Raw genomic sequence first — 24,219 nt, 5'->3', positions numbered from 1 at the left:
TATTTTGAAGGGTTCAGGTGCCTGAAAAGATCCGGGGTTTTTCCACAGTGTTTGCATGTTTAAGCATAATGAAGACTCTGTTGCCATGGCGATGGACTCTGGAGAAGTAGTCTTTTTAAAAAATTTATTTATTTATTTATTTATTTTTGGCAGCATTGGTTTTTCGTTGTTGTGTGCGGGCTTTCTCTAGTTGTGGTGAGCAGGGGCTACTCTTCATTGTGGTGCATGGGCTTCTCATTGCGGTGGCTTCTCTTGTTGCAGAGCACGGGCTTTAGGTGCACGGGCTTCAGTAGTTGTAGCATGCGGGCTCAGTAGTTGTGGCTTGCGGGTTCTAGAGCACAGGCTCAGTAGTTGTGGTGCACGGGCTTAGTTGCTCCACGGCATGTGGGATCTTCCCGGACCGGGGCTTGAACCCATGTCCCCTGCATTGGCAGGAGGATTCTTAACCACTGTGCCACCCGGGAAGCCCAGTCTGGTAGTTCTCTGACCTTTGGGTTAGGTATCAGTCTGTTGCCTTTTCTCGGTTAGTGATGGGATGGATGCTAGCCTGAAGCAAATTTGGGTTAAGTAGTGTAATCATTTGTCACAGGTATAAAGATATTTTGGAAAAGTGTTTTCCTAGAGCTTTTTTTTCATGTCAAATGGTGACTGTGGCTATGGTGTCAGGTTGGAATCTTCAAGGGTACAGAGTGTGGTAGTGGAGAGTTCTCTGTCAAAGTCATGTAACTTAGATCTCTTGCCTTTTTTGAGACAAGCAGCTTCTAGAACTTTGAGATCAAAGATTATCTACAATTGTGAGGTCCTCATGGATAAGCATCTTTGCTGTCTAATATACACATTCTGTTGGAAATAATTCACAGTTTTGTAACTTTTGGTCATTCAGCCTAGCCCCTTTGTTACTGCCTCAACTACATCCTGATCTAGGTATAATTATAAACTTAATTCAGGAGATAAGAGAGTTCTAAAGATTTTTTGGTTTTATATCAATATCTTTTTTTTTTCTCAGTAAGGCTTTGGTTTTTAGCCTAACTCTGAGAAGTTGTATTGTTCCCTTAAACAATTAACAGCGTGAAATTTGTGTACAACTTGATGAACTTTTAAATTCACCCTTTTAGCCACCACCAGATTAGGATATAGAACATTATCAGTACCCTAGAGGCCTCTCTTCCTGCCTTCCAAGTCATCTCCTGTGAACGATAAAAAACCACTGTCCTGATTTGTATTACTGTAGATTGGTTTTGGCCAATTTTAAGCTTTATATAAGTAGAATCATAAAGCATGTATTTTTTGGCGTCTGGATTGTGTTGCTCATCGTGATATTTGCTGAATTCATCCATGTTGTGAAGCTCTTTTTCATTGCTATATGGTATTCTATTGTATGCATATGCCATAATTTACCCATTTTACTGTTGTTGTTTTTTTTTTTTGGCTTGTGGGATCTCAGTTCCCCAACCAGGGATTGAACCCGGGCCCCTGTCAGTGAAAGTGCTGAGTCCTAACGACTGGACCACCAGGGAGTTCTCCCCATTTTACTGTTGATAGACATTAGATTGCTTCCAGTTGGGGGCCACCATGGGTATCATTCCTGTACGTGCCTTTTGATGGACTTATGTGTCATTTCTGCTGGAACAGAATTGTTGGGTCAGAGGGTATGTGTGTGTGCATTAGTCATACTTGTTTCATACTTCTTGATAATCACTTTTGTGTTTTTATTCTTGTACAGTTTGTCTGAGAATACAGATCAACCCACAAAACAAAGCGGATTTCCAAGGCATCTCCCCGGAGCGAGCCTTTGCTGATTTTCTCTTTGCCAGCACCATCCTGCACCTTGTTGTCATGAACTTCGTTGGCTGAATCATTCCCATTTACTTAATTGAGGCGTAGGAGACTGGAAGAATGTAAGTGATGATCTTAGTGCTTGTCACATAGTGTTGGTTTTAGAAACAGAAACCGGAGGGGCTGGTTTTGATCATGGTTGTCAGAGTTCCCATACTGTTGATAAGATGTTTGCAGAGTTTTCCATATTGGTCTGCAAAGTATGTGCTAATATCGTGATTCATCAGTGCTGCTGCTCTCGGTCGTTGCCTTCTCTTCTCACTGTTCTGCAAATCATTAAGATAACAGAAAATGAGAGTTTGCTTGTAGCTAATACATTAATTTCTGCACCAATAACTCCATGAAAATAACTCTGAGATCTTGGAAGAGACATAAGCTGTAGGTTTTGCTTTTAGATTTGCTCTATAATTTTTTTTCTGATTTTAATCTCAGATGAGTTCAAATGCTGGGCCGTTGTCCCCGTAGTAGTACCTAGTATAGTGCTTACACCTGATAGGCATCCAGCATATGCCGAATGAATGACGATGGCTGCTTGCTTATATATGTGCTAAGTTAAAAATTAATGGGAAAATTGGATTAGCTTGGGAGAACACTTTAACATATAGGATGAGATGCCATGTGGTCATTTGCCAGTTTTCTTTTTTTAGCAATAGAGCTCTTTTTTTTTTTTTTTTTTTTTTTTTAAGTAAACTGATATGGAATCTCAGCAGTGGAGCCGAGTTGTTCTGATTCACAGAAGTTGAAAAGCCCTCTTTGCTTGCGCTCTCCATGTGTGGTATGCTCTCCCCTCCATCCTTCCCTCCTAAGCAGAATCCTAAAAGCTCTGAGAAGTACTTGACTCTCTCTCTCTCTCTCTCTCTCTCTGTGTATATATATATATAATTTTTTTTTTTTTTTTGGACGTGCTGCACGGCATGTGGGATCCTAGTTCCCTGACCAAGGATGGAACCCATGTCCCCTGCCTTGGAAGTGTGGAGTCTTACCCACTGGACCGCCAGGGAAGTCCCTTGACTCTATCTTAAAACTTATTTTATATACGAGAAAACAGAGGTCCAGAACAATCCAATGGCTTTCCCTGGCCACATAGCTAAGTGGAAGCAGCGTAGTGCTTTAGTCCAATGGTCCTCTTGGCCTAGTGCTCTTTCAGTATCCCGTGTTGCTCACCGATGAATGAATGCACTCTATTCTTTGCCTTTCTCCTACAAAATTAAATGTTGCTATTACTGGGGTAGAGAAACGAGAACCTTAGGAAACTGACCCTCTTTGGGGGAACGATATCCCAGGACCAACCTCTTTCTATCACAACTTGGAAAGCTATCATTTTTGTACTAATCAGAAATCTAACATAAGAGTTAGAGCAACCATGGACAAAGTGGATGCAATAATGTGACAAGGACTTTACTTCAGTTTCTAGCAGTTACTTAATATATTACATAAATCCTTTCCATAGATATTGTCTCAAAAGCAGTACTGTTAGCTCAGGTAAGGTTTCATTTTTGGCAGTGGTAAGTTGACAGAGGTGGTTTATATCAGTGAAAGAGACTGTGAACCACTTCTTTCTACTATCTTAATACAGTTGAACTTTTTGGAGACCCAATCAGGACTTGAGTTGTTCCCCCATGTGCTAGTCAATGCCTTGATCCTGGGAACACAAAGAAAAGTAAAATGTGGCTGCCTTCAAGCAGTGAACAGTCTAGAAGGGGAAAAGGGCATGTAAACACAGCAGTTAGAGCCACACTAAAGACCTGAACAAAGTGCTGTGGCGGTCCGGAGAACTGGGCCGCCGTGCCATCTGGGAGCAGAGGCCGCAGACAGGGCGCCTGACCAATGACAGCTTCTTGAGCACAGCTAGAAAGTTCACCGACCAGCATTGACCGGCGAACATCCTGAGTAACACTTGGGCTCTGATAGTAACCTTGCTGGAAAGGTCATAAGTCTTCTGATTGCCCTACTCTAAATTTCTAGTTACTTTTTCTAGATGAGTCACGTATGCTTTAACAAGGGGACAGAGCAAGCAGTTCAAGGATGTTTGTTCTCTAGGATCAGGGAGATACCAGATCATGAAAAATAATTTCCTAGGGCTGTCGTGACTGGAGGAGGACTCTGCAGCAGAGAGGCTAGTATTTCAAAATCATGGCAAAGACAGAGACAAAAAAGCAAGCTCAGCAGAAACTGCGTACTGCAGACCCTATTAACGATCTAGGGCCACCTGTTCAGCTGGGAATTATGGGCCCAAGGTATAGCACAATCTTCCAATCCCAGATTGCAGTGTTAAATCATTCTATAGAGAGTATATTCGTAGTGAAATCCTTCTGTCGGGGACTCCCCAGGGTTTTTTTCACAGAGATCATTTGTGAAATGATCACAGTTTGACATATACTGTACTGTCCTGCCCTCAATTTTCAAACATACATTTATTTGCCCTTTTTCTGTGCTTCTAACTTAGTTCTATGTGCAGTGTGCTAAAACACTTTTAAAATGGTTTTCGAGTGGGTTTTCAATATTTATATCAACTCAGAAGGTAGAACAAAACAGATTGAATATTCTCCATATTTGACAAGTATGTTGAGAGTTGGGTATAAAAAGAATAAACATCTATAGCTCACTGCTCTTGTGCGAATTTGGGGGTGACGTTTAAAACCAGCAGCTACTATGAAAAAGCATATCAAAAGAAAATGGCACTGAGTTAAAGAAGTTTATTCCAGGAGAAGTAAGGAAGTTAACAGATAGCGAGTGCTCGCGTGGGCCAGGCTTTAGGTCTTACTTTATTTTCAAAACAACCTTATGAGGATAGGCTTGGTAATTCCACTTACAGATGAGAAACTGAGGTTCAAAGAACCTTGCTGGAAATCTTTTAAGTCTAATAATCCAGTCTGATGTGAAAAAATTCTTTTAATATCTATTTTTGCTTAAAGTTGCTTATTATAAAGTATTTGACAATTGCAGAGTTAAAGAAATGTGTTTAGAAAGTTACCACAGGGACTTCCCTGGCAGTCCAGTGGTTAGGGCTTTGCCTTCCACTGCAGGGGGTGCTGGTTCAATCCCTGGTCAGGGAGCTAGGATCCCACATGCCTCGCAGCCAAAGAACCAAAACGTAAAACAGAAACAATATTGTAACAAATTCAGTAAAGACTTTAAAAATGGTCCACATCAAAAAAAAAAAAAAGTTACCACAGTTATTTTTATTACCGTCCTTTCCTTTATTACTTAACTTTCTTTGCTTGTATGACAATTTAAAAAATACAGAAAAGTACAGAGAAGAATATAACAAACACCGCCGTGTATCCACCACCTGGAATGAACAGGTTTTGAACAAATTAAGCATTGTAGATTGAGCTGAAGTTCCTTTGAATCCCTCCAGTCCCCATTCCTTCCCTCTGCTGTAAGACTTGACCGTCTTCATAGCAGTTTTGTTCAGCTAGGACTATTGTAAAACCTACGTCTGTTAACACAGCCTTTTCCAAACTTCAGACTTTTGCGGCCTCCTGAAAACATGTCCAGAGATGGCAGCGTGAGAAACCTGTGGTAAAAGTTAGCTGTTCAGTTGGCAGCACTGGTATAAGTGGCTATGCCAGTGGTCAAGAATAGACTCATAGGGGTTTTCCCAGTGGTGCAGTGGTTAAGAGTCTGCCTGCCAATGCAGGGGACACTGGTTTGAGCCCTGGTCCGGGAAGATGCCACATGCCGCAGAGCAGCTAAGCCCGTGCACCACAACTACTGAGCCTGCACTCTAGAGCCTGCGAGCCACAACTACTGAAGCCCGTGCACCACAACTACTGAAGCCCGCACGCCTAGAGCCTGTGCTCCGTAGCAAGAGAAGCCACCACAATGAGAAGCCCGCGCACTGCAACGAAGAGTAGCCCCTGCTCGCCGCAACTAGAGAAAGCTCATGTGTAGTAACGAAGACCCAACATAGCCAAAAATAATAAATAAATAAAATAATAAAAAAGAGAAAAGAATAGACTTACAATGTTTTTTAGATTATCATAAAAATGCAAATGCAAATAGATAACTAATAAGAACCTGCTGTATAAAAACAATAAAATAAAATTCAAAAAAAAAAAGAAAATGCAGGACTTCCCTGGTGGGCGCAGTGGTTAAGAATCTGCCTGCCAAGGCAGGGGACATGGGTTCGAGCCCTGGTCCAGGAAGATCCCACATGCCACGGAGCAACTAAGCCCGTGCACCACAAGTACTGAGCCTGTGCTCTAGAGCCCGTGAGCCACAGCTACTGAAGCCCTTCCGCCTAGAGCCGGTGCTCTGCAACAAGAGAAGCCACCGCAATGAGAAGCCCACGCACTGCAACGAAGAGTAGCCCCTGCTTGCCGCAATTAAAGAAAGCCTGTGCGCAGCAAAGACCTAACGCAGTCAAAACTAAAATTTATTAAAAAGAAAAAAATGAAAATGCAAAAGTGAAAAATGCTCCTAGTGAGCTTCTGAGTTGGGAGAATCCATGCACACCTAAAGTGATGATCAGTGTTTGGCACTTAGGTGGCAGTAATCTATTTTGAATGAATGCATTATATAGAAGTTCAGTAGGTTTGAATATTTAAAGATTTACATACTATCTGTAAATATTTCCTGTTTTGTTTTTCCATGTCTTCTTGTGAAATTCTTTTCAGAAAATGTCAGCCTATCTCAGGTGTTCTGAAGGGAAATGAAGAAAAGAGGGACTTAGCTACATTGGGTCACGGCTTGGGAAGGAAAGTTCCTGATGACTGGGCCCTGGATCAGAGGGAGAAGTGAACAGGGCTTCGACAAGGGGCAGACCTGAGCTTGAAAGTATGCTTAGCCTGAACGTGATTGTTTGCCACCAGGTTGTGCTGAAACCTTGTTAGTGTTGCTTTGTTTTTATGGTGGAGGCTGTTCTCCCACAGGTCTTTAAAAATTCGTAGAGTTTAATCCCGGCTGGAGCGAGGGCGCTACAGGGCTGGGCAGAATATAACTGACAAACAGTACTATTTACAAATAAGCAGTCGCCAGTTGGCTTTTTGAATTCATCAGTAAAGTACTGTAGTAATATAGAAAGTTACCTCTGGAAGGGGATCTAAATGTTATTTCTTAGGCACTACTGCCTCCCAGTGGCTTGTACATTTCATTGCTGAGAGAAGGTACTACAAAGCCCAAGAGAAGCTGAGTTTGGGGGAAGAAACCACAGATACCTTTGTGATAAAACCAAGTTTCTTTCCAGTCACAGGAGGGCAGCAGAGGTCCAAGCGGGCCTAGGTGTTGGGTGGGCCTTGCTTTACATTCTGGCCAGAGGTGGGCGGTGTCAGGCACAAAAGAGCATGCAACCTTTGTCACCTAGGGAAGAGCAAGTGCACGGTGACCCAGAGATTGACCTTTTATTTCCTTTTCTGATCTGTCAGTTTGAGAGCTCCCTTTCCGGTTTCTTGTAGACCTGTTTTTGCTCTCAGCATGACCTCCTGCTGGCAGTCATCTTTAATTTCTTTGGGTGGGGGGGGTTAGTTTCCATTTCATTTTCTCTGTGACATTTCACCTTATATTGAATTAGGTTTAGCCACCAGATAAGTTCTCAAAAAGGGAACTACTCTAAATTTGTAGAAAGTATTTTGAGTTGGCATAATCTTTTCTCAACCCCCTCTTTTTTCCTGGTTGGAGGGTGAGATTCTTTACTTATTCTTAAAACCTTGAACTGCTTATTTTATTTACAAAAAACCCAAATAATTGATGATTCTTGAATTGGTGATTGTGCTCTATTTGGTATTTGGTTCATTTAAAACTACCAAAAAAAAAAAAAAGAGAGGAAAAGAATAAAAGAGAATATCAAGTAGATTTGTGTTTTTTAAAAAAATTTGGCTAAGCTTTGCGTTTTGCGGGTTCCTAGTTCCCTGACCAGGGATGGAACCCGGGCCCCGGCAGTGAAAGTGCTGAGTCCTAACCACTGGACCGCCAGGGAATTCCCATAGATTTGTATTTATGAAGTTCATTCCCTGCCTTAGTTTCTCTAGCCTTGCAGCTCAGATGATTCCGACTGCAAGTCATCCTGCCCCCAGGTTGCATAAGACCCTCTTCTTGGGGCCCTCATGGTCCACTGTGCATGCCCCTAACGCTGCACTTACCACATGGTTATGAAACCATTCATTTTCCTGTCTCTCCCATTGGACTGTTAAATTCCCAGAGGGTGGGGACCTCAGAGCTTAGCACAGGGCTAACGGTCACAATGCATGTTTGTTGAATGAGTGTATGAACGAATAAATCATTTTCAGCTGCAACAAAATGCTGTATAAAATAGCTCGTGCTAAGACACGAGGAAAGTGCTGGGGAAGAAAGATGCCGAGGGAACAATTCACACGAGGGACAGTGGAGTGGGGCACGAGTGTGAGGCTAGAAGTCGGAAGACCTGTGTTGTAGACTTTGCTGTGTTGTTAACTAGTTGAATGGAGAAATAAGCTTGTCGTTGAGCCCTAATTTCCCTATGTGCATAGGGAGGGGATTGGCCTGGATGGTCATTAGAGTCTCTTGCAGCTGTTAAAGCCTCTGATTAATAGTATTCATGATAGTCCCATTGTGTTTGAGGAGGATAATGCTGTTTGTGTCAATCCTCAGTTGAGCTTTGCTTTTTTTCTTCTTCTTGCTTTTTACCTTCAATTGTTGCTTTTTATCCATATTACCAGGTTTTCATCATCCATCGAAAGTGCGATTGTCTGTAACAAAATGCATGGTGTTTGTATAAGGCCTTTTACAAAATTAGACAACATTTATCAAATGTTTTACAGTTATCACATAACCAGGCTTGCAGGACTCACACTCCACATGCACTTAAAAAAAAAAAAAAAAAAATTTTATTTATTTATTTATGGCTGCGTTGGGTTTTCATTGCTGTGCACACGCTTTCTCCAGTTGTGGCGAGCGGGGGCTACTCTTCGTTGCGGTGCATGGGCTTCAGTAGTTGTGGCTCGCGGGCTCTAGAATGCAGGCTTGGTAGTGGTGGTGCACGTGCTTAGTTGCTCGGCGGCATGTGGGATCTTCCCGGACCAGGGCTTGAACCCGTGTCCCCTGCATTGGCAGGCAGATTCTTAACCACTGTGCCACCAGGGAAGTCCCCACATACACTTTACACACATCAACCCACGTCATCCTCACGGCCCACCCTGTGATGGAGGTAGACAAATAGTAGTGTTCCCGTTCTGTACATGAGGTAATTAAAGCTTGGTGAAATTTAAGTTGACTTGTCCAGGGCCCGGAACTAATAAGTGACTGAGTGGGAACTCGATAACAGATACTTTAACTTCACACTTTTGTATTCTTTCCTCTCTATTATGTTCAAAGACTTTTGGATGATGAATACATTTTATTAGAAGGTTTCCATTAACAGTATTAAGCTTGCTTCTCTTTTTTAAATGGGAAAAACTTAGGAGAGGTTGATAAGAAGGGATGAAGACAGGCTATCTAAAATGTTTCTGCAAAGTTGGTCATCTTTAGTATGATCTGGAAGAAGTGGAGGAGAATGCAGATCAGGAGACCCGACTTATTCCAGAGAGGGTGACCCTGGGCCGGTGCTGTCCAGTAGAACTTTGCATTGTGCTAATCTAAGTCTGCACTGCCAAATACGGTAGCTACTAGCCACATGTAGTTATTGAACATTTGAAATGTGGCTAAGTGAGGCACTGAATTTTTCATTTTATTTAATTTTAACTCAGCTTAAATAGTCACCTGTGGCGTGGTATTGGACAGCACAGCTCTGGACAAATCTGTCAAACTCTCAGGTGATGGTTTCCTCATCTGTAAGACTGAGAGGATTGGACGAGCTGATCTCTACAGCTCCTTTCATTTTCAGATCCGTGCCTTCTGAAATTGTAGTGATTCACATTGAGCTCTGAGCCTAGAGTTTCTGCAGAATGGTCTTTGATTCACATTTTCTCTAATTTCAGTTTTAATTGGGTGACCGGGATCTAGGATGAGATGGATTTGAAGGAAAATCAGTATTTGAGCATATCTGCTCAGTGCTGGCGTCTGAATAGAGATGGTGCTGGGGAAGCAGATTCCAAACAGAAATGGCCCTGTCTGGCATCATCTTTTGTGTCTCTACAGAGAGTAATTCTTTTTAACAGTTCTCTGTGTTGTGCCTGCTTTCTCTTAAGACGATGAGAACAGGCTGATCGAATGGTGCTGTCTTTCCTGCTTGTGTGAATAGACTGAAGAAGTCATGCTAACTCTTCTCAGTAGGTGTCTTCCACTTTGCATGTCTTGATATCAGGGGAGGAAATTTTATTTGTCAGTTTCCTGAAACCTTTATCCCCTGCTTAACAGTTGAAATCATTCTTCTGAGCTGGTGAATAGTCCAATTTTGTTGAGCTAATATTTCAAAGACTCCTAGAACCTCTGCTTTTAGAGTACTGTCTGGTAGATATATTTTGGCCTTAAAAGAAAGGAGCAGATCTATGTAAATAGAAATTTTCTGAAAACCATTGTCAAAGAGATTTACTCTCATGAGTCATTTTTTGCCTTTTAGTTGGACCAATCTCAGTGTCTTAGATTAAGATGTTCTATTGTCATAGGATCTCAAAACTTGACTTTTGTACTGAATGAGGATTTCTTTTATAATTCTCATTGTGTCAGGCTCTTCACTGAAGTGGCCCTGTGCTCTATTCCTCTCTCACCTTGGCCGTTAGAACTGATGTGTTGTATTAGTTCATAGTCTGTTGTCAGAGAGTTTGCTTAAGACATTTTTTTTTTTTTTTTTGCGGTACGCGGGCCTCTCACTGCTGTGGCCTCTCCCATTGCGGAGCACAGGCTCCGGACGCGCAGGCCCAGCGGCCATGGCCCACAGGCACAGCCGCTCTGCGGCATGTGGGATCTTCCCGGACCGGGGCACGAACCCGTGTCCCCTGCATCGGTAGGCGGACTCTCAACCACTGCGCCACCAGGGAAGCCCTGCTTAAGACATTTGATGGAGTGAATAGGTTAGTTTTAATAGGTCTGTTTGTTCTTATTTGGCACTGTGATCACTTGTGCTCCCTGTTTTTGCTCTTTGTTTTACATATTTCTCATAATTCCACTGATGCAGGAATGTTCTGCAATTATGTAGCATTTCTCTTTCATTGTTAGTGGAATAAAAGCAATCTGCCTAGAAGTCTAAGATCTTTCCTCTAAACTCTGATGCTAGAATCTCCAGGTCACCTGAACCAATGCACAAAATAAGGTGGTGCCCTTTCACCTACTGGTGTAGCCCAGCTCTTCTGAAACATAGTGTTTCCCAACCTTTCTCATCTTCACACATAGAAGATGACAATATTTTTATGGCACACTGCAGGAAAATGGGCTGCTTGTGGCTGGGGACATTGGGGCCCCTAGGGCCAAGGGGTCACCTTCTGGCCACACCGTGTTGGAGCTGCTCTAGGTGGGCAGCCCTCCTAGAGGTGTGAGAAGGGAAGTCTGTGTTTACAGGGCAGGGCTGGGCTCCACCTCACAGCTTACAGTCAGTCCCATCTGACTCTGGCAGCTGTGTGGCCTCTTCTCATGGGGTTACTCTCCACCTCCTTCTTGCCAAAAATAATCTTACTGTTAAATGAAAACAAAATTATTTCTGCTGTTTTGGTCCTTCGTTAAATCTGAGATTGGGAATCTTTCTCTGCTTTCTTTCGAATTCTTCCTTCTTCCCCTACCCCTACCCCACCCCCCAAACTGGAAGTTAGTGCTTTGTAAGCTTTCTAAATCCAGAAAAGCTCTTTAGGCTAAGTTGCAATCCTCTCACCACAAAGAGGGTTTGTGGATCAGAGAGGTCAGAGTGACTTATGTAAAGTCGTACAGCTAATTAATTGCAGAGGTGGCGTTAGAACCCACGGCTAGTCACTTATGCCTTCGTGTGCTTGGAATTCAGATTTGAGCATTAATTTCTATGGATCCCTCTATAAAATGTTCAGTGAAAAAATTCGCTTTATTCTGGTTGTTCTAACCTGGCTTAAATACTGTCCAGAATTTGGGAACCCCATAACTACCTTTGTCTTTACGGGTTTAGAATTTAGATAGAAGAATTCGAGACCCTGTCTGTAGCATATCACAAAACATTTTTAGAAACCTTGAGTATCTCTTCTTACCTTTCTGCTTCTTTCTTAAAGGTTCACTCTTTGGTTTCCCCTGGATAAGAAGAGCTCTTGAGATGGCACTTTGCTGGACACACGGATTTCCTTCAGATTTATGCTTGCTACCGACTGATTTGGGATGCGGTTGGAGAGCCCAGAGAGTTCCCAGGTTTCCGTGTCAGAACAACTTTGTAATGAGCATTTATTAGCATAGCCTCTGCCTTCCATGAAGTGTAACATTTTTGCCTTCCAAATTAAAAAGCTCCATGCCACTCCTTCCTCTGCCTCTGGCTCTGTTTTTTGTTTTTCTTCTTTATTGGCATGAAAGTCCTTTTTTCCCTTCAATCCTGTGTGCAGAGCTCTTTAGGAGCTGATAACTTGTAACTGTGAATCTACCTCCGTGTTTTCATTAAGTGTATTTGAAGTTAATGACAAAAGGCAGGGCTGACAACCCTGGGAAACCACAGTCCTTTGTCTTTTCCCTGGAGCTGGTAATCCCTTACTAATCCTTCAATTGTTGCCGGTGGTTCCGCTCTTATGACACAGTGCTTCCTGGAACTGCATCATTAAGCACTTTGTGAGAAAAGTGTGTGCTTCCCCATTTATATCTGTTTCAACGTGATTTAGTGGTGAAAAGGGAAATATGTATCTCTTAGACCGGTAAGAAGAGTGCCAAAGTGGGATTTGTATATATGCTTATTTGTAGGAGACGCTACTTTCCAAACCACCTTCACAAATGTTCTCTCATTTTGTTCTTACCATTATCTCAGGGGTTCCAATCCGCATTAGATAGATGAAGAAATTGAAGCTCCGATTTGTAACTTGCTCAAGATCAGAGTCCATGACACACTTGGGTGGAGCAATAGGTCTGCTGGCTGAAGTCTAGACATATTTATATGTATTGTGGTAGCAGCCCTATTTCCATCTTGGGTGCTGTATACAGGAAATAAGCTATGTTGAGGATTCCACTATTTAAGTTTAGCTGACTGCTGAGATGGTGAGTTGTGCTCTAGAGGTTTCCCAACTTGGCTGCACATTAGAATCACTTGGGGAACTTAAAAACGAAATCTCAATGCCCAGGGCACACCCCAGACCAATTAAATACAAATCTCTGGGGGTGGCATCTGCACTTTGTACCACTACCCGGGAGATTCTAACGTGCAGCCAAATTGGAGAAGTGCTGCTCTGCGTTCTTGCTATGCAAAACGTAGCCTGTTGACCAGCACTATTGACATAACCTAGGAGCTTATTTGAAAAAGAGACTCTCAAGCTGACCCCCGACCCTCCTGAAGCAGAATCTTTGTTTTAACGTGGTCAGCAGGTGATTCACGTTCATATTAAAGTTTGAGAAGCACCCATCCAGAGCAGAGGTTCTCAAATTTCGGTGTATCTCAAAATTACCTGGGAACTTGGTAATGAACTTGGGCCTCTGTGTTTCTTAGCCCTCCATGTAACTCTGATATACACTAAAGTTTGTGAATAGCTCTAGATTAGGAGTCGGCAAGCTTTTTCTTAAATGAACGGCCTGGCAGAGTTCCAGTAAAACTTTATTCACAAAAGCAAGCTGTTGGTGCTTGGGCCATGGTTTGCCATTCGGAGGGATGCTAGTTCACTAAACTATGACTGAGTAATTGAATATTCTTTAAAACTTTTATGTACCCATTTTCTCAGCCATAAAAAGAAACGAAATTGAGTTATTTGTAGCGAGGTGGATGGACCTAGAGTCTCATACAGAGTGAAGTAAGTCAGAAAGAGAAAAACAAATACCGTTTGCTAACACATATATATGGAATCTAAAAAAAAACAAAACAAAAAAAGTCATGAAGAACCTAGGGGCAAGACAGGAATAAAGACGCAGACCTACTAGAGAATGGACTTGAGGATACGGGGAGGGGGAAGGGTAAGCTGGGACAAAGTGAGAGAGTGGCATGGACATACATACACTACCAAACGTAAAATAGATAGCTAGTGGGAAGCAGCCACATAGCACAGGGAGATCAGCTCGGTGCTTTGTGACCACCTAGAGGGGTGGGATAGGGAGGGTGGGAGGGAGGGAGACTCAAGAGGGAAGAGATATGGGGACATATGTATATGTATAACTGATTCACTTTTTATAAAGCAGAAACTAACACACCATTGTAAAGCAGTTATACTCTAATGAAGATGTAAATAAAACTTTTATGTACACATTTGTACCTTTATCAGGAGGCTTCTGAATTATTTTTAGTGTAGATTGATAAACAGGTATTTTGAATAAGAAAAGCATCTGAACTTGAAGATAAATGGGTGGAAAACTGGGAATAATAGTGATAATTTTGTCAAGGAAGACTTTACAATTTTGGGAGCCTCTAATATACAAACTTTAATGTATGTCAGTGTTCTTGAGATACATGGGGTAGATACTAAGCTCCCACTTAATTGGATTAGCTGTTATCTCAGAGGTGATTTACCCAAGCCAGTGGGAAACCTTCATCTTTGGTGTGTCTTTTCACCATTTGCAGTAGAACAGAAGCCTATAGACAGCTTTTGGAGTCTTGAGTTTAAATTTAGTTAAAAGCTCATTACGACTCATTTTTAGTCTTCTGTTCACTTGTTCAGTGGTTCTCAACTCTACATGTAGGAGAATTACCTGTGAAACGATTCAAGTTTAAAAAAATGCATTATTACCGCCCCCCAACCACCAATTGAGTTTCTGATTCTCTTTATTTTTTTGGCTGTGCTGTGTGGCATGTGGGATCTTAGTTCCCAACCAGGGATCGAGCCCACGCCCCCTGCATTGGAAGGGTGGAGTCTTAACCACTGGATGGCCAGGGAAGTCCCAGAGTTTCTGATTCTTATGTGTTGTTTGTTTTTTTTTTTTAGCTGAAGTAACTAAAGACATGGTAGATGAGAGGCACTGAATCAGGATGGGTAATCTTTTAGTTCGATGCATCTTCCAGTCTGGATCTTTCTTTTTTTTTGTTTTTTTTTCCGGTACGCGGGCCTCTCACTGTTGCGGTCTCTCCCAGAGCACAGGCTCTGGACGTGCAGGTCCAGCGGCCATGGCTCACGGGCGTAGCCGCTCCGTGGCAGGTGGGATCTTCCTGGACTGGGGCACAAACCTGTGTCCCCTGCATCGGCAGGCGGACTCTCAACCACTGCGCCACCAGGGAAGCCCTCTGGATCTTTCTTAATACCCACCGGCTGTGTTGTGATGGTGCCTATCCATGGGCCTTACACCTGGGTGCCCAGTGTAGCATGCTGCAGGAGTGGATTTTGAGTACTGAGGCACAGGGTGAGCTATATCCTAGCATCTTCTTCTGCCTCTAGCTCAGCATCTTTACGGGGTGGGTTTATTTTCTGTGCTCTTTTGTGGGGCCGGGGGCCATTTGCCACAGCACTGTACGTGGTCTGTTCCCTGCCATTCTTTGCAGTGGCTGGAAACCTGGCCCTCAACACCTCCTGCCCACACATTTCCTGCCCCCTATCACATGGAAACCATCTCCTGTGTTTTCTTCTTTTAGCAGCCAGTACCTTTGGCCTCTTTGATCACATTCTTTCATCTTAGGCTTCAAAACACTTTTGTTATGATGGTTGAACATACTTGGGGCAGTCAGAGAGGACTGCTCTCTGGTTTTGGAGGCTCAGTGAACTAGCACTGGTGGTTACCAGGGGCTGGGGAGCTCGTGTACAAACTCAGTGTGACTGTGTCCTCCCATCTTGGCTTGCGGCTCTGGGCTTCTGAAGTTTGAGTGCTGTATAACTTTCTAACTACAGTTAATTTAAAAAAATTTAGCACATATTAAAAATGGCTTTTTCTTGCACGAGGAAACAACACTTTACAGAACAAGGATCTTAGACAAGGGAATGAGAAAAAAAGAGGAGGACTTCTGAGGAACTAAAGAAAATATTTTATTTGCTTAGTTTCAATTAATAGGTGGGTTCAAGCTTATGCAAAACTTCGGTCAATGGGATGAAAAAGAGGTGTTATCTTCAAGACCCCTAGATAGGCAGCCAGGTGCTGCCGAAAGCACGAAAGCACTTTGCTTGCCCTGAAGGTGTTGATTCAAGGACCTGTTCTGCCACTTACAGTCTGTTGACCTTCTGTGGACCTTTTGTTTTGACTCTAAAATTTAGCCAATAATTAGGCACCCAGGCACCGTGGGATTACCAAAGATAAGACACAACCTTGGTCCAGGAATGAGTAGCTACCACTGAGCACCTACCATATGTGTGGCATGGTATTAAGTGTCCTCCTGTTATTTATGTTTCCCTATAATCCCATGAGGAGGGAGGTGGTGTTCTCTTCCAGATGAGGAAACGGAAGCTCAGACTGTAGTGTTAGGGTTTGAATCTTATTTCTGTCTGATTCCAAAGCATTTGGATTAGGCTTTGAGTGAGATAAATAATATAACAAGCATGGGGATAATAATAATTCACACTGTTGTTCCAACAAAACGTAAGTGAAAGTACCTTGTTAATGCAACTGCTCTACAAATGTACCCTCAGAGCAGTTGTCAGAAACACGGAGAACTGTCCACACATAGTGCTTTTCTCCCTCAGCTGCACGTCCAGTTTTACTGGCTTTCAGCTAAAGGACTGTGGTGGCCAACGTCAGGTCTTCCTCTTTCTCTGGAGAGAGATATCCTGAGGGACTCCCTGGATGTCCCTAGAGACATCCCTAGGGTCTGCTATTCAGATCTGCTCTGCCTTTTTTCATCCCAGGGATGAACAACTTTGTTTTAAACTTTTTATTTCACACACACACACACACACACACACACATCAAGAAATAAACTCTCAGATACCCAACATTCAGCTTCAACAATCATCGATGTTTTATTTATTTATTAAAAATTTATTTAATTTATTTTTGGCTGCGTTGTGTCTTTGTTATTGCCCGCGGGCTTTTCTCTAGTTGTGGTGAGCGGGGGCTACTCTTGGTTGCAGTGCGCGGGCTTCTCATTGCGGTGGCTTCTCTTGTTGTGGAGCACGGGCTCTAGGCACGTGGGCTTCAGTAGTTGTGGCTCTCGGGCTCTAGAGCACAGCCTCAGTAGTTGTGGCGCACAGACTTAGTTGCTCCGCGGCAATGTGGGATCTTCCCAGACCAGGGCTCGAACCCATGTCCCCTGCATTGGCAGGCGGATTCTTAACCACTGTGCCACCAGGGAAGCCCTCATTGACGTTTTACCCCATCTACTTTCAGGGTGTTAATAAGAGATATCTGGTGGGGAAGCGCCTCCTTTCTATTACTCCATCATTTAGTTAAAAAATATTTGTGCTCCTGCTCTGCCAGGCACTGGCCGTGCAGAGGTGATCAGAACAGACAAGGCACCTCCCTTTCTGAGCCTGACATTCGAGTTGGGAAGAGAGCCAAATTAGCACACAAATAGAATCGTGTTGTTATGAAGTAGAGTGAAGGGCATAAACTGTACGAAGTGATCATGAGTGGAGATGGGGAGGAAGCTGCTCAGACACAGTGGTCAGGAAAGGCCTCTCTAAGTAAGAGACATTTAGGCTGAAATCTGACAGCTGAGTAAGAATCAGCCATCGGACCGGCTGGCCGGAGTGTATCTGGGTATTACTTTACTAACTCTTGTTGCCGTATGATTGAGTAGTGGAGTTTGCTTGTGCAGAAGGTATTGCCTCAGGAGATGACTAACATCAACATTTACTGAGGGAGTGGCTCCTAAGTGTACCGACCTCTGTTTTGCCATTCTTCTCTAATCCTAAAGAGTGATCAAGGAGGGGCAAGAGTCATGGAAGAGGGAAGGGACATGCAGGCAGAGTATAAGACACCGGTCTTGGGAGGGGGTCCTGAGACTTTGTCTTTTCCTGCTCTTTCCTCTGTGATGGCTGCATCTGGAACCACCTGGGACTTGGGTGTCCACAGGGCTTGGTGGAAAGCCTGGGGACCGAGTCTAGTGCTGATGTGGGTCTCGTTCACCACGATGGCAAGTGAGCCACTTCACCTCTTTCCCCATTTGTGAAAGGGGGAGATCATACTCTGCCTACTGCTTAGCTTTTCTGTGAAGGTCAAAGCCAGATCATGTTTGCTTCGGTGTTGCACAGATACATGTTATTCTTCATAAAGATTCCAGATAAGGATGTCGCCCCCCCCCCGCCCTCCCCCCGCCCCGTCCCTTGGTAATCACTGGAATAATTTGGGCCAGCAAGAATGCCCTAGAGTTTGCTAAAAATAGTGTCTTGCTGTCTCCACTGGAAAGAAGACCTGTTTCATGTTAACCCAGTTTCTTCCCATCAAGGCTGGAAGCATGAAATAGAGACCAGTTGCTGACCACTCTCTGAACCACAGTCCTTCATCTCCTTAAACTCTCTGAAGTCCTGCCAGCCTTGTCTCACACTTATATGCTCTTCCTTTAATGGTTTCTTTTTCTCTCCTTGGCTGAATTTTGTGTGGGCGGTTCAGGGAGAGAGGGTAGACAAGCACCCTTTCTGCGTCTCAGTGGGATTTTTAAAAGAATTTGAAAATGGCAGGGCTCTCTCCTCTGGATCCTATTGCCTCCGCAATGGGAGTGTGCCTGCATTTCCAAAGCAAACAGGGAGAATGGGCTGACCTTTTCCCAGAGGTGGTGAACCCCCCCTGGAATGATGGAGGGTGTTCTGGCCTGGGACGATGGCTGCCCAGAGAAACTGCCTGCCGGAGGGTGGTCTGCCTTCATTCCTTCAGACCTTAGGTTCAGCCAGGGCTCAAGGGGGCCCTTTTGAAGGCAGAGAGGCCCCCAGAGGGTGAGAGGGGCGATACGAAGCGGGAGTGTTCGGTGGTGTTGCAATGAGAGGAGTCTAGGCTGCCTGGAGTGCTCTGGGGCCAGGAGTGTTGGCTTTTGTCAGAAAATTGGCTACAGCCTTGCCAGTGCCTCCCAGTTCTGCAATTTCCCTTCCATCAAGCTCTCCCGGAAGCTGGAAGCCTTGGAGGGAGCAAGAAAATGCACATGACGGTGTAACCAGAAGCTCCTGGGCCCATATAGTGAGGGGAGAAGTGGCCATCCGCTGGTGGGGCTGGGAGGCCTAGGCTCACCTGGGCACTGGCCTAGCGAAGAAGCAGCCCCACTTTCATCTCAGCGTGGTGGTCCAGTTTGATCCAGCTCAGCTCGCAGGACCTCTTCACCTTTCTGGGCATTCCCTTATATTTGCATTTCAGCTTACTAAGCTGAAACTGTGTGTGTGTGTGTTAATGGGAACAGTACTTTATTGAGACAGTTGGAGTCATTTTGACATGTGTATACACCTGTGTACCCAAATCAAGAGGCAGAACATCTCCACCACCTGGAAGCTTCCCTCGTGCCCCTTTCCAGGGAGTCCTTCTGCCCCAGAGTCGTCCACTGCTCCCATTGCCATCGCTGGTGATTAGTTTTGCCTGTTCTTGAGCTTCATCTGTGCGGAGTCGTGTATTTTGTACAGAGGCTGAATCCCCAGGGCCTGGCCTGTGTCTGGCACTTGGCAGGTATGCACTGTGAGAGGTGCCTTGGTTCTTAAACTGCCCTGTGAGAGAGCACTGACCCCACTGGGAAACTGAGGCTGTGGGCGGTTAGAGTGGTGGATCCCAGCCGCCAGCCCAGGCTCCCTGCTGAGGAATCCAGAGGGCTCTCCAGTATCCCGGGGGCTCCCCCAGCCCCTCCCGAGGGACTCCTTTCTAGTGCTGTGGATGAGGGAGCCTGGTGATCCTGAGCAGGTAGTGCCCCCTGCTGTCTGCCCGGCCAGACCCTAAACCCTCTCTCCTCCAAGGGATGTGACAGGATCATGTGGGCCGGAGCCCGACGCAGTGATGGGCAAAGGGCAGGGGCTCGGCCCCTGGAGTGAAGTCTTCTGTCCTTTTATTTTCCTCTGAAAAGAGGTTTTCCTAAGCACTGGGGGCTTTCCTTCCTTAGAATAAGCAGAAAAGGAGAAGAGGCCTCTTTGGTGGAGTACTGCTGCCCCCAGGTGGGTGGCCAGGGACGCTACCACAGAGCAGGACGTCAAAGCACCGCCGTTCTTCGGGTCTCAGGTTCTGGTTCTCCTTCTGCGGCTCCCCATCTCCTGGCCTCCTTGGCCTCTGGGAGGCAGATGTCCATCACGGCCATCACCCTCCACTTCAGCGCTGACCTGGAGCGGGGGCCTTCCTCGGAGAACCAGCCCCAGCTGTGTGTAGGGGAGCGGATGCGACCCCACTTCTCCCGGGGATGGCGGGCCGGACATAGCCTAGAGGGCCTGTCCCGTATTAAGAAAGGGTGTGATCGGGTGAGATCAAGCTTTGATCTTAGGGCTGGGTTGGTGGGGGGTGGGAGAGGCGGGGCGGGGCTGCTTCTCACAGTGGGGTGTGCAGCACCTCCCCGGCCTGCTGTGGGCGTGGGTGCCGTTGCCAGGGCCCCGCCAGCCCCTCCCAGCTCGCCCACTGCCTTCCTGTCGCACCTGCGGTCGTGGTGGTGTAACGGCCCAGCCCTCCGGGCCCCGGCGGCACGTGGCCTAGGGTGATGCTATCTGTAACTCAGAATTTTAAACTCCTTTTTCCAGAGGATGTGGCTTCTGCGGGAGAGCTTCAAACGGTGCCCCCATTTGCCCCTCGCGGCAGCCATGACGTCATGGAAATGGGAGGGGCCGCCCCAAGCCCCCAGAACATCTGCACGGAAGTGGTAGACTTTTTTCCACTTCCTGTCCTACTTCTGGCTACTGACTCAATGTCTGACCTGCTTATTAATTTCAAAATATAGCTCTCCGTGTGACAGAGGAAACCTTACGCATGTGTGTGTCTGGGTTAAACTATGCCTGAATCGCAGGTGGCCTTACACAGAGGCAGGGCACTGGCCGCCGCAGTCTCCTGGCTCATCAGTGTACTTAGAGTGCCGGCACTGGGTCTGCACACGGCTTGCTCCCCTTCCCCAGACCCACCCATCAGTCAGAAGTTTTTTTCCCCACACATTGCTCCCGGAAGTAGATTGGAGAAGGAGTTTTAAGATAGGACACTGGAGGAAGTGAGGTGGGTGGTAATGTGGCCTTCAGCCCTGGACCTTGGTATGGTGCCTCAGTGACTGGAGGGCTGACGCCTGGAAGCCCTGTGTGCTTTCCCAGAGTAACCATCCTCTAGACTCTATTGGATGAGTGCCCGCCTGGGGCTGCACTGGCCAAGGGACCATCACTCAGGTTTTGCTTTTCCTGGTAGTTATTTTATTTTATTTATTTAGTTTTGGCTGCGTTGGGTCTTCCTTGCTGCACACCTACTCTTCGTTGCGCTGCGTGGGCTTCTCATTGCAGTGACTTCTCTTGTTTGTGGAGCATGGGCTCTAGGCACGCGGGCTTCAGTAGTTGTGGCTCGCTGGCTCAGTAGTTGTGGCTCGTGGGCTCTAGAGCGCAGGCTCAGTAGTTGTGGTGCACAGGCTTAGTTGCTCCGCGGCATGTGGGATCTTTCCGGACCAGGGCTCGAACCCATGTCGCCTGCATTGGCAGGTGGATTCTTAACCACTGTGCCACCAGGGAAGCCCCTTCCTGATAGTTCTTGACAGGTTGGTTACTCTTAGCTCTTGGCTAAATTGTGAAATAGTGGCTCACCCGGCCACCTCGTCTATTAACCCCCACTTTCTTTTTTCTTATGCTCCCCCCACACCCCTACACACATATACAACTTGGCTCCTTCCCCAGTGCCTGATGGTACTAATCATTTATTTGTTCACTTGCTGCTTAAGTGTATATTAAGCATTGGTTGTGTGCCCGGCACTGTGCGAGTTGTCGCAGGCACAGGGATGAACAAGATACACTTTCCATCCCAAGGAGCGCATAGTTGAATGGATTTTTTTGCTGAGATGTTACCTGATAACTAAGGTGATATCTGTTAAAGGCTTTACATGTGACCCCAGGGAAGTTGGATTCTATGGCAAACCAAGAGGATAAACAATCCTTTGAGGCTCAGATGGCTGCCTCTCCAATGGTGGGTCAGGGCAGAGGGGTCGCTCTGGTGGAGCTGAAGACCCCACCCAAGTGTTCCTGAAGCACATACTGGCTTAGCCTGCTCTTCTCTTGACTGGACTGTGATTTCAGTTGTGTTCAGAAGGAAGGTCTCTGGGTGAAGTGTCAGAGAGTGTTCTAGAATCTTAGGCCTGGGGTCATGAGAAGTCATTTGGTCCATTCTTCTGCCTCCAGGGTTGGCTTGTGCTTAAAGCCTTTTGGAGCAGTAGGGCATCTGTCCAGAGAAATGTGTTCTACAGCTAGCCTTGGTGACACACTCCCCCCTGGGATGGCATGGCCTTCCCTCCTTGAGGCTGGCCCCTGCTCATGGGGACTAGGGTTCTTCAGGGCTGGGCAAGTCTCAGGGACTTGATGACCACGTCTCCAGGTTTCCTCAGCAGCCTCTTCCCTCCACGCTGAACAATGCCGGGTCCCTTACTGCACCGAGGGATCTGCTACAGTGGCCCTCAGCCCAGCGCTGACCCTCCTGGTGGGCGTAGGCACCCTTCCCCAGGCCCCCTCACAAAGGCCACTTTAATCCCCTCTGATACCCCCGGTGGGGCCTGGGCCAGACATGAGAACAGAGTGGACACAGGTGAGTGGACTCTGCACCACCCTTACACATCTGCTTGCTCCTGCTCTGCCCTCTGGCTTGGCCCCAGTTGGCTTTAGACTTAACAGCCTCAGACTTGAGAGAAAGTTCTTGCTGGGATTGAGGAGCCCCTGGTTTGAGATGGAAACTGCTCAGGGGTGGTGCTGACCCTGCTTTCCAGATGGCCTCTTACCTGACTGAGACCTTGTCACCCTCAGCTTGGGCTGGGCCTGGAAGGAGCAGGCCTTGCTCCCTCCGTGGGTCTGGGAGGATCCCTAGCTGCTGCTGCCACACCCCCTCATAGGTCCTCGGATAGCTTTAGGGGTCCAGTGACCAAGGGGCCCTGCCACCTGAGGGCCCTGGGCTGGTGCGACCCCACGTGCTCCCTTGGCCTCCTTCAGCCCAGGCCTCCTGTGAGGTTCTTGGAGGGGCCTTTCTTTGGCCCCTTCACTGCCTTCCAGGGTCCCTGCTCCTTCCCCTGCCCTAAGCCCCATGTCCCCTTTATCCTCAGCATCTTTGCAGCCAACTCTCAGGGGTAGACCTCTCTCCCCAGATACCTACACATCCCTTGCCTGGATCTTTTGTGTACAGACCAAAGTGAATTACTATTTTAGGAGGAGGAACAAAAAGACTAATTTGCCTGGGAGTTTTTCACAGTTGATAAAGGCTTGCTCTGTTAACCCCCCCACCCCCCAGGGGCATTTTCATTTAATATGGGGAAGCGAATGCTTTAATTAAAAGAAATTCCCAATGGTGGAATCTCTAGCACTGTGTTAGACTGAGGAGGAGGCAGTTTTGAGTTCCCCACAGGTGGTGCCTGTCCTGTGTGTGAGAGTGACCTGCTATGATGGGATTTCCTCTGAGACCTTTCGCTTTAGTGATCTTTAAAGGCACTTGTATTTAGGCTGCACACGAGGCCGCTCAGAGAGAACTGGGGTTCCTGTGACTATCCTCGGGAGGGCTCCAGAGATGGACATGGTTTTTATTTCTATAGAAGCCAGAGAATCAGAGATGCAGGGAGTTGAGGCAGCCTCCAGTCCTATGTGACATAGGTTTTATAGGTTTTACAGGTGGTGACCCTGGAGCTCACAGAGGGGAGGGACATTGCCTAGGTTGTGTCGAGCTGGTGGCTCCATCCCTATGATAAGAAGCAGGCCTGAATCGTAGCTGGAAGGATTTGCATGTTTCTGGCTGTGTGGTCAGAGACACACAGGTGAACTGTACAGGTATTTGAGGATGGCACCCCCCCCCCCCCACTGCCCTGGGAATGGTTAAGCACTGGACTTCGGTCTTGATCGTGGTAATTGTGAAGTGGATGGCTGAGTGGTCTCTGAGGGGTGTTCCCATCAGCGTCTGTGACCCCAGGAAAGATGCTTAGGCAGCAGGAGGCTCAGGAGAACCCCAAGGGCCCCAGGGGAATCCCATCACCTGTGCTCTAGGTGAGGGCTTGAGACTTCTACTCTCCTTGGCTGAGTCCCTGGGCTTGCGGGGAGAGAGCTCATCTCTGCTTTTCTCATTCTCACATCCAGGGTGGTGGGAGTAGAAAGTGTGGCTAGGGTCAAAATCTTCTACCCGCTTCCCCCACTCCTAGACTGGGCACTCCAACGGGCTGGGCCTTGGGTTGGGACCCAGGCAGTGGAATGGTGGGTGGTTCCCAGCCATGAATTTGTAGGTCAATGCACTGTTTCAACGGGAATCCAGTCTGAAAGGAAAGGCAAAGGAAATGTTGCTTCAGGGCAGGAGACAGTGGGTGGCCTTTTGGGGACACTTGCTGTGTGGTCCCTGTCTGCCAAATTTCAACTCCAGGTCATTACCACCCATGTACATGGG

General features: G+C 46.3%; 1 protein-coding gene across 2 annotated transcripts in view; it reads left to right on the top strand.

Annotated features, from left to right (window-relative positions):
* Nucleotides 1-24,219, top strand: part of DAD1 (defender against cell death 1) — a 64,474-nt gene that overhangs the window by 7,672 nt on the left and 32,583 nt on the right. Inside the window, exons 2-3 of one of the 2 annotated variants that reach the window (XM_022553616.2) lie at nt 1,724-1,898; nt 11,919-12,160. In XM_022553616.2, coding sequence (XP_022409324.1) covers nt 1,724-1,854 — 131 coding nt within the window. In that variant the 3' untranslated portion in view covers nt 1,855-1,898; nt 11,919-12,160. Of the gene's footprint in view, nt 1-1,723; nt 1,899-11,918; nt 12,161-24,219 lie in introns of those variants that run through there. The other variant, XM_089905897.1, reaches the window with a different exon arrangement.

The sequence above is a fragment of the Delphinapterus leucas genome, chromosome 2, assembly GCF_059928025.1.
Source record: "Delphinapterus leucas isolate spDelLeu-1000000601 "Yukka" chromosome 2, BTC_Dleu_Yukka2, whole genome shotgun sequence".
NCBI classification, from domain to species: Eukaryota; Metazoa; Chordata; class Mammalia; order Artiodactyla; family Monodontidae; genus Delphinapterus; species Delphinapterus leucas.
This window is presented reverse-complemented; position numbering and strand designations above follow the sequence as displayed.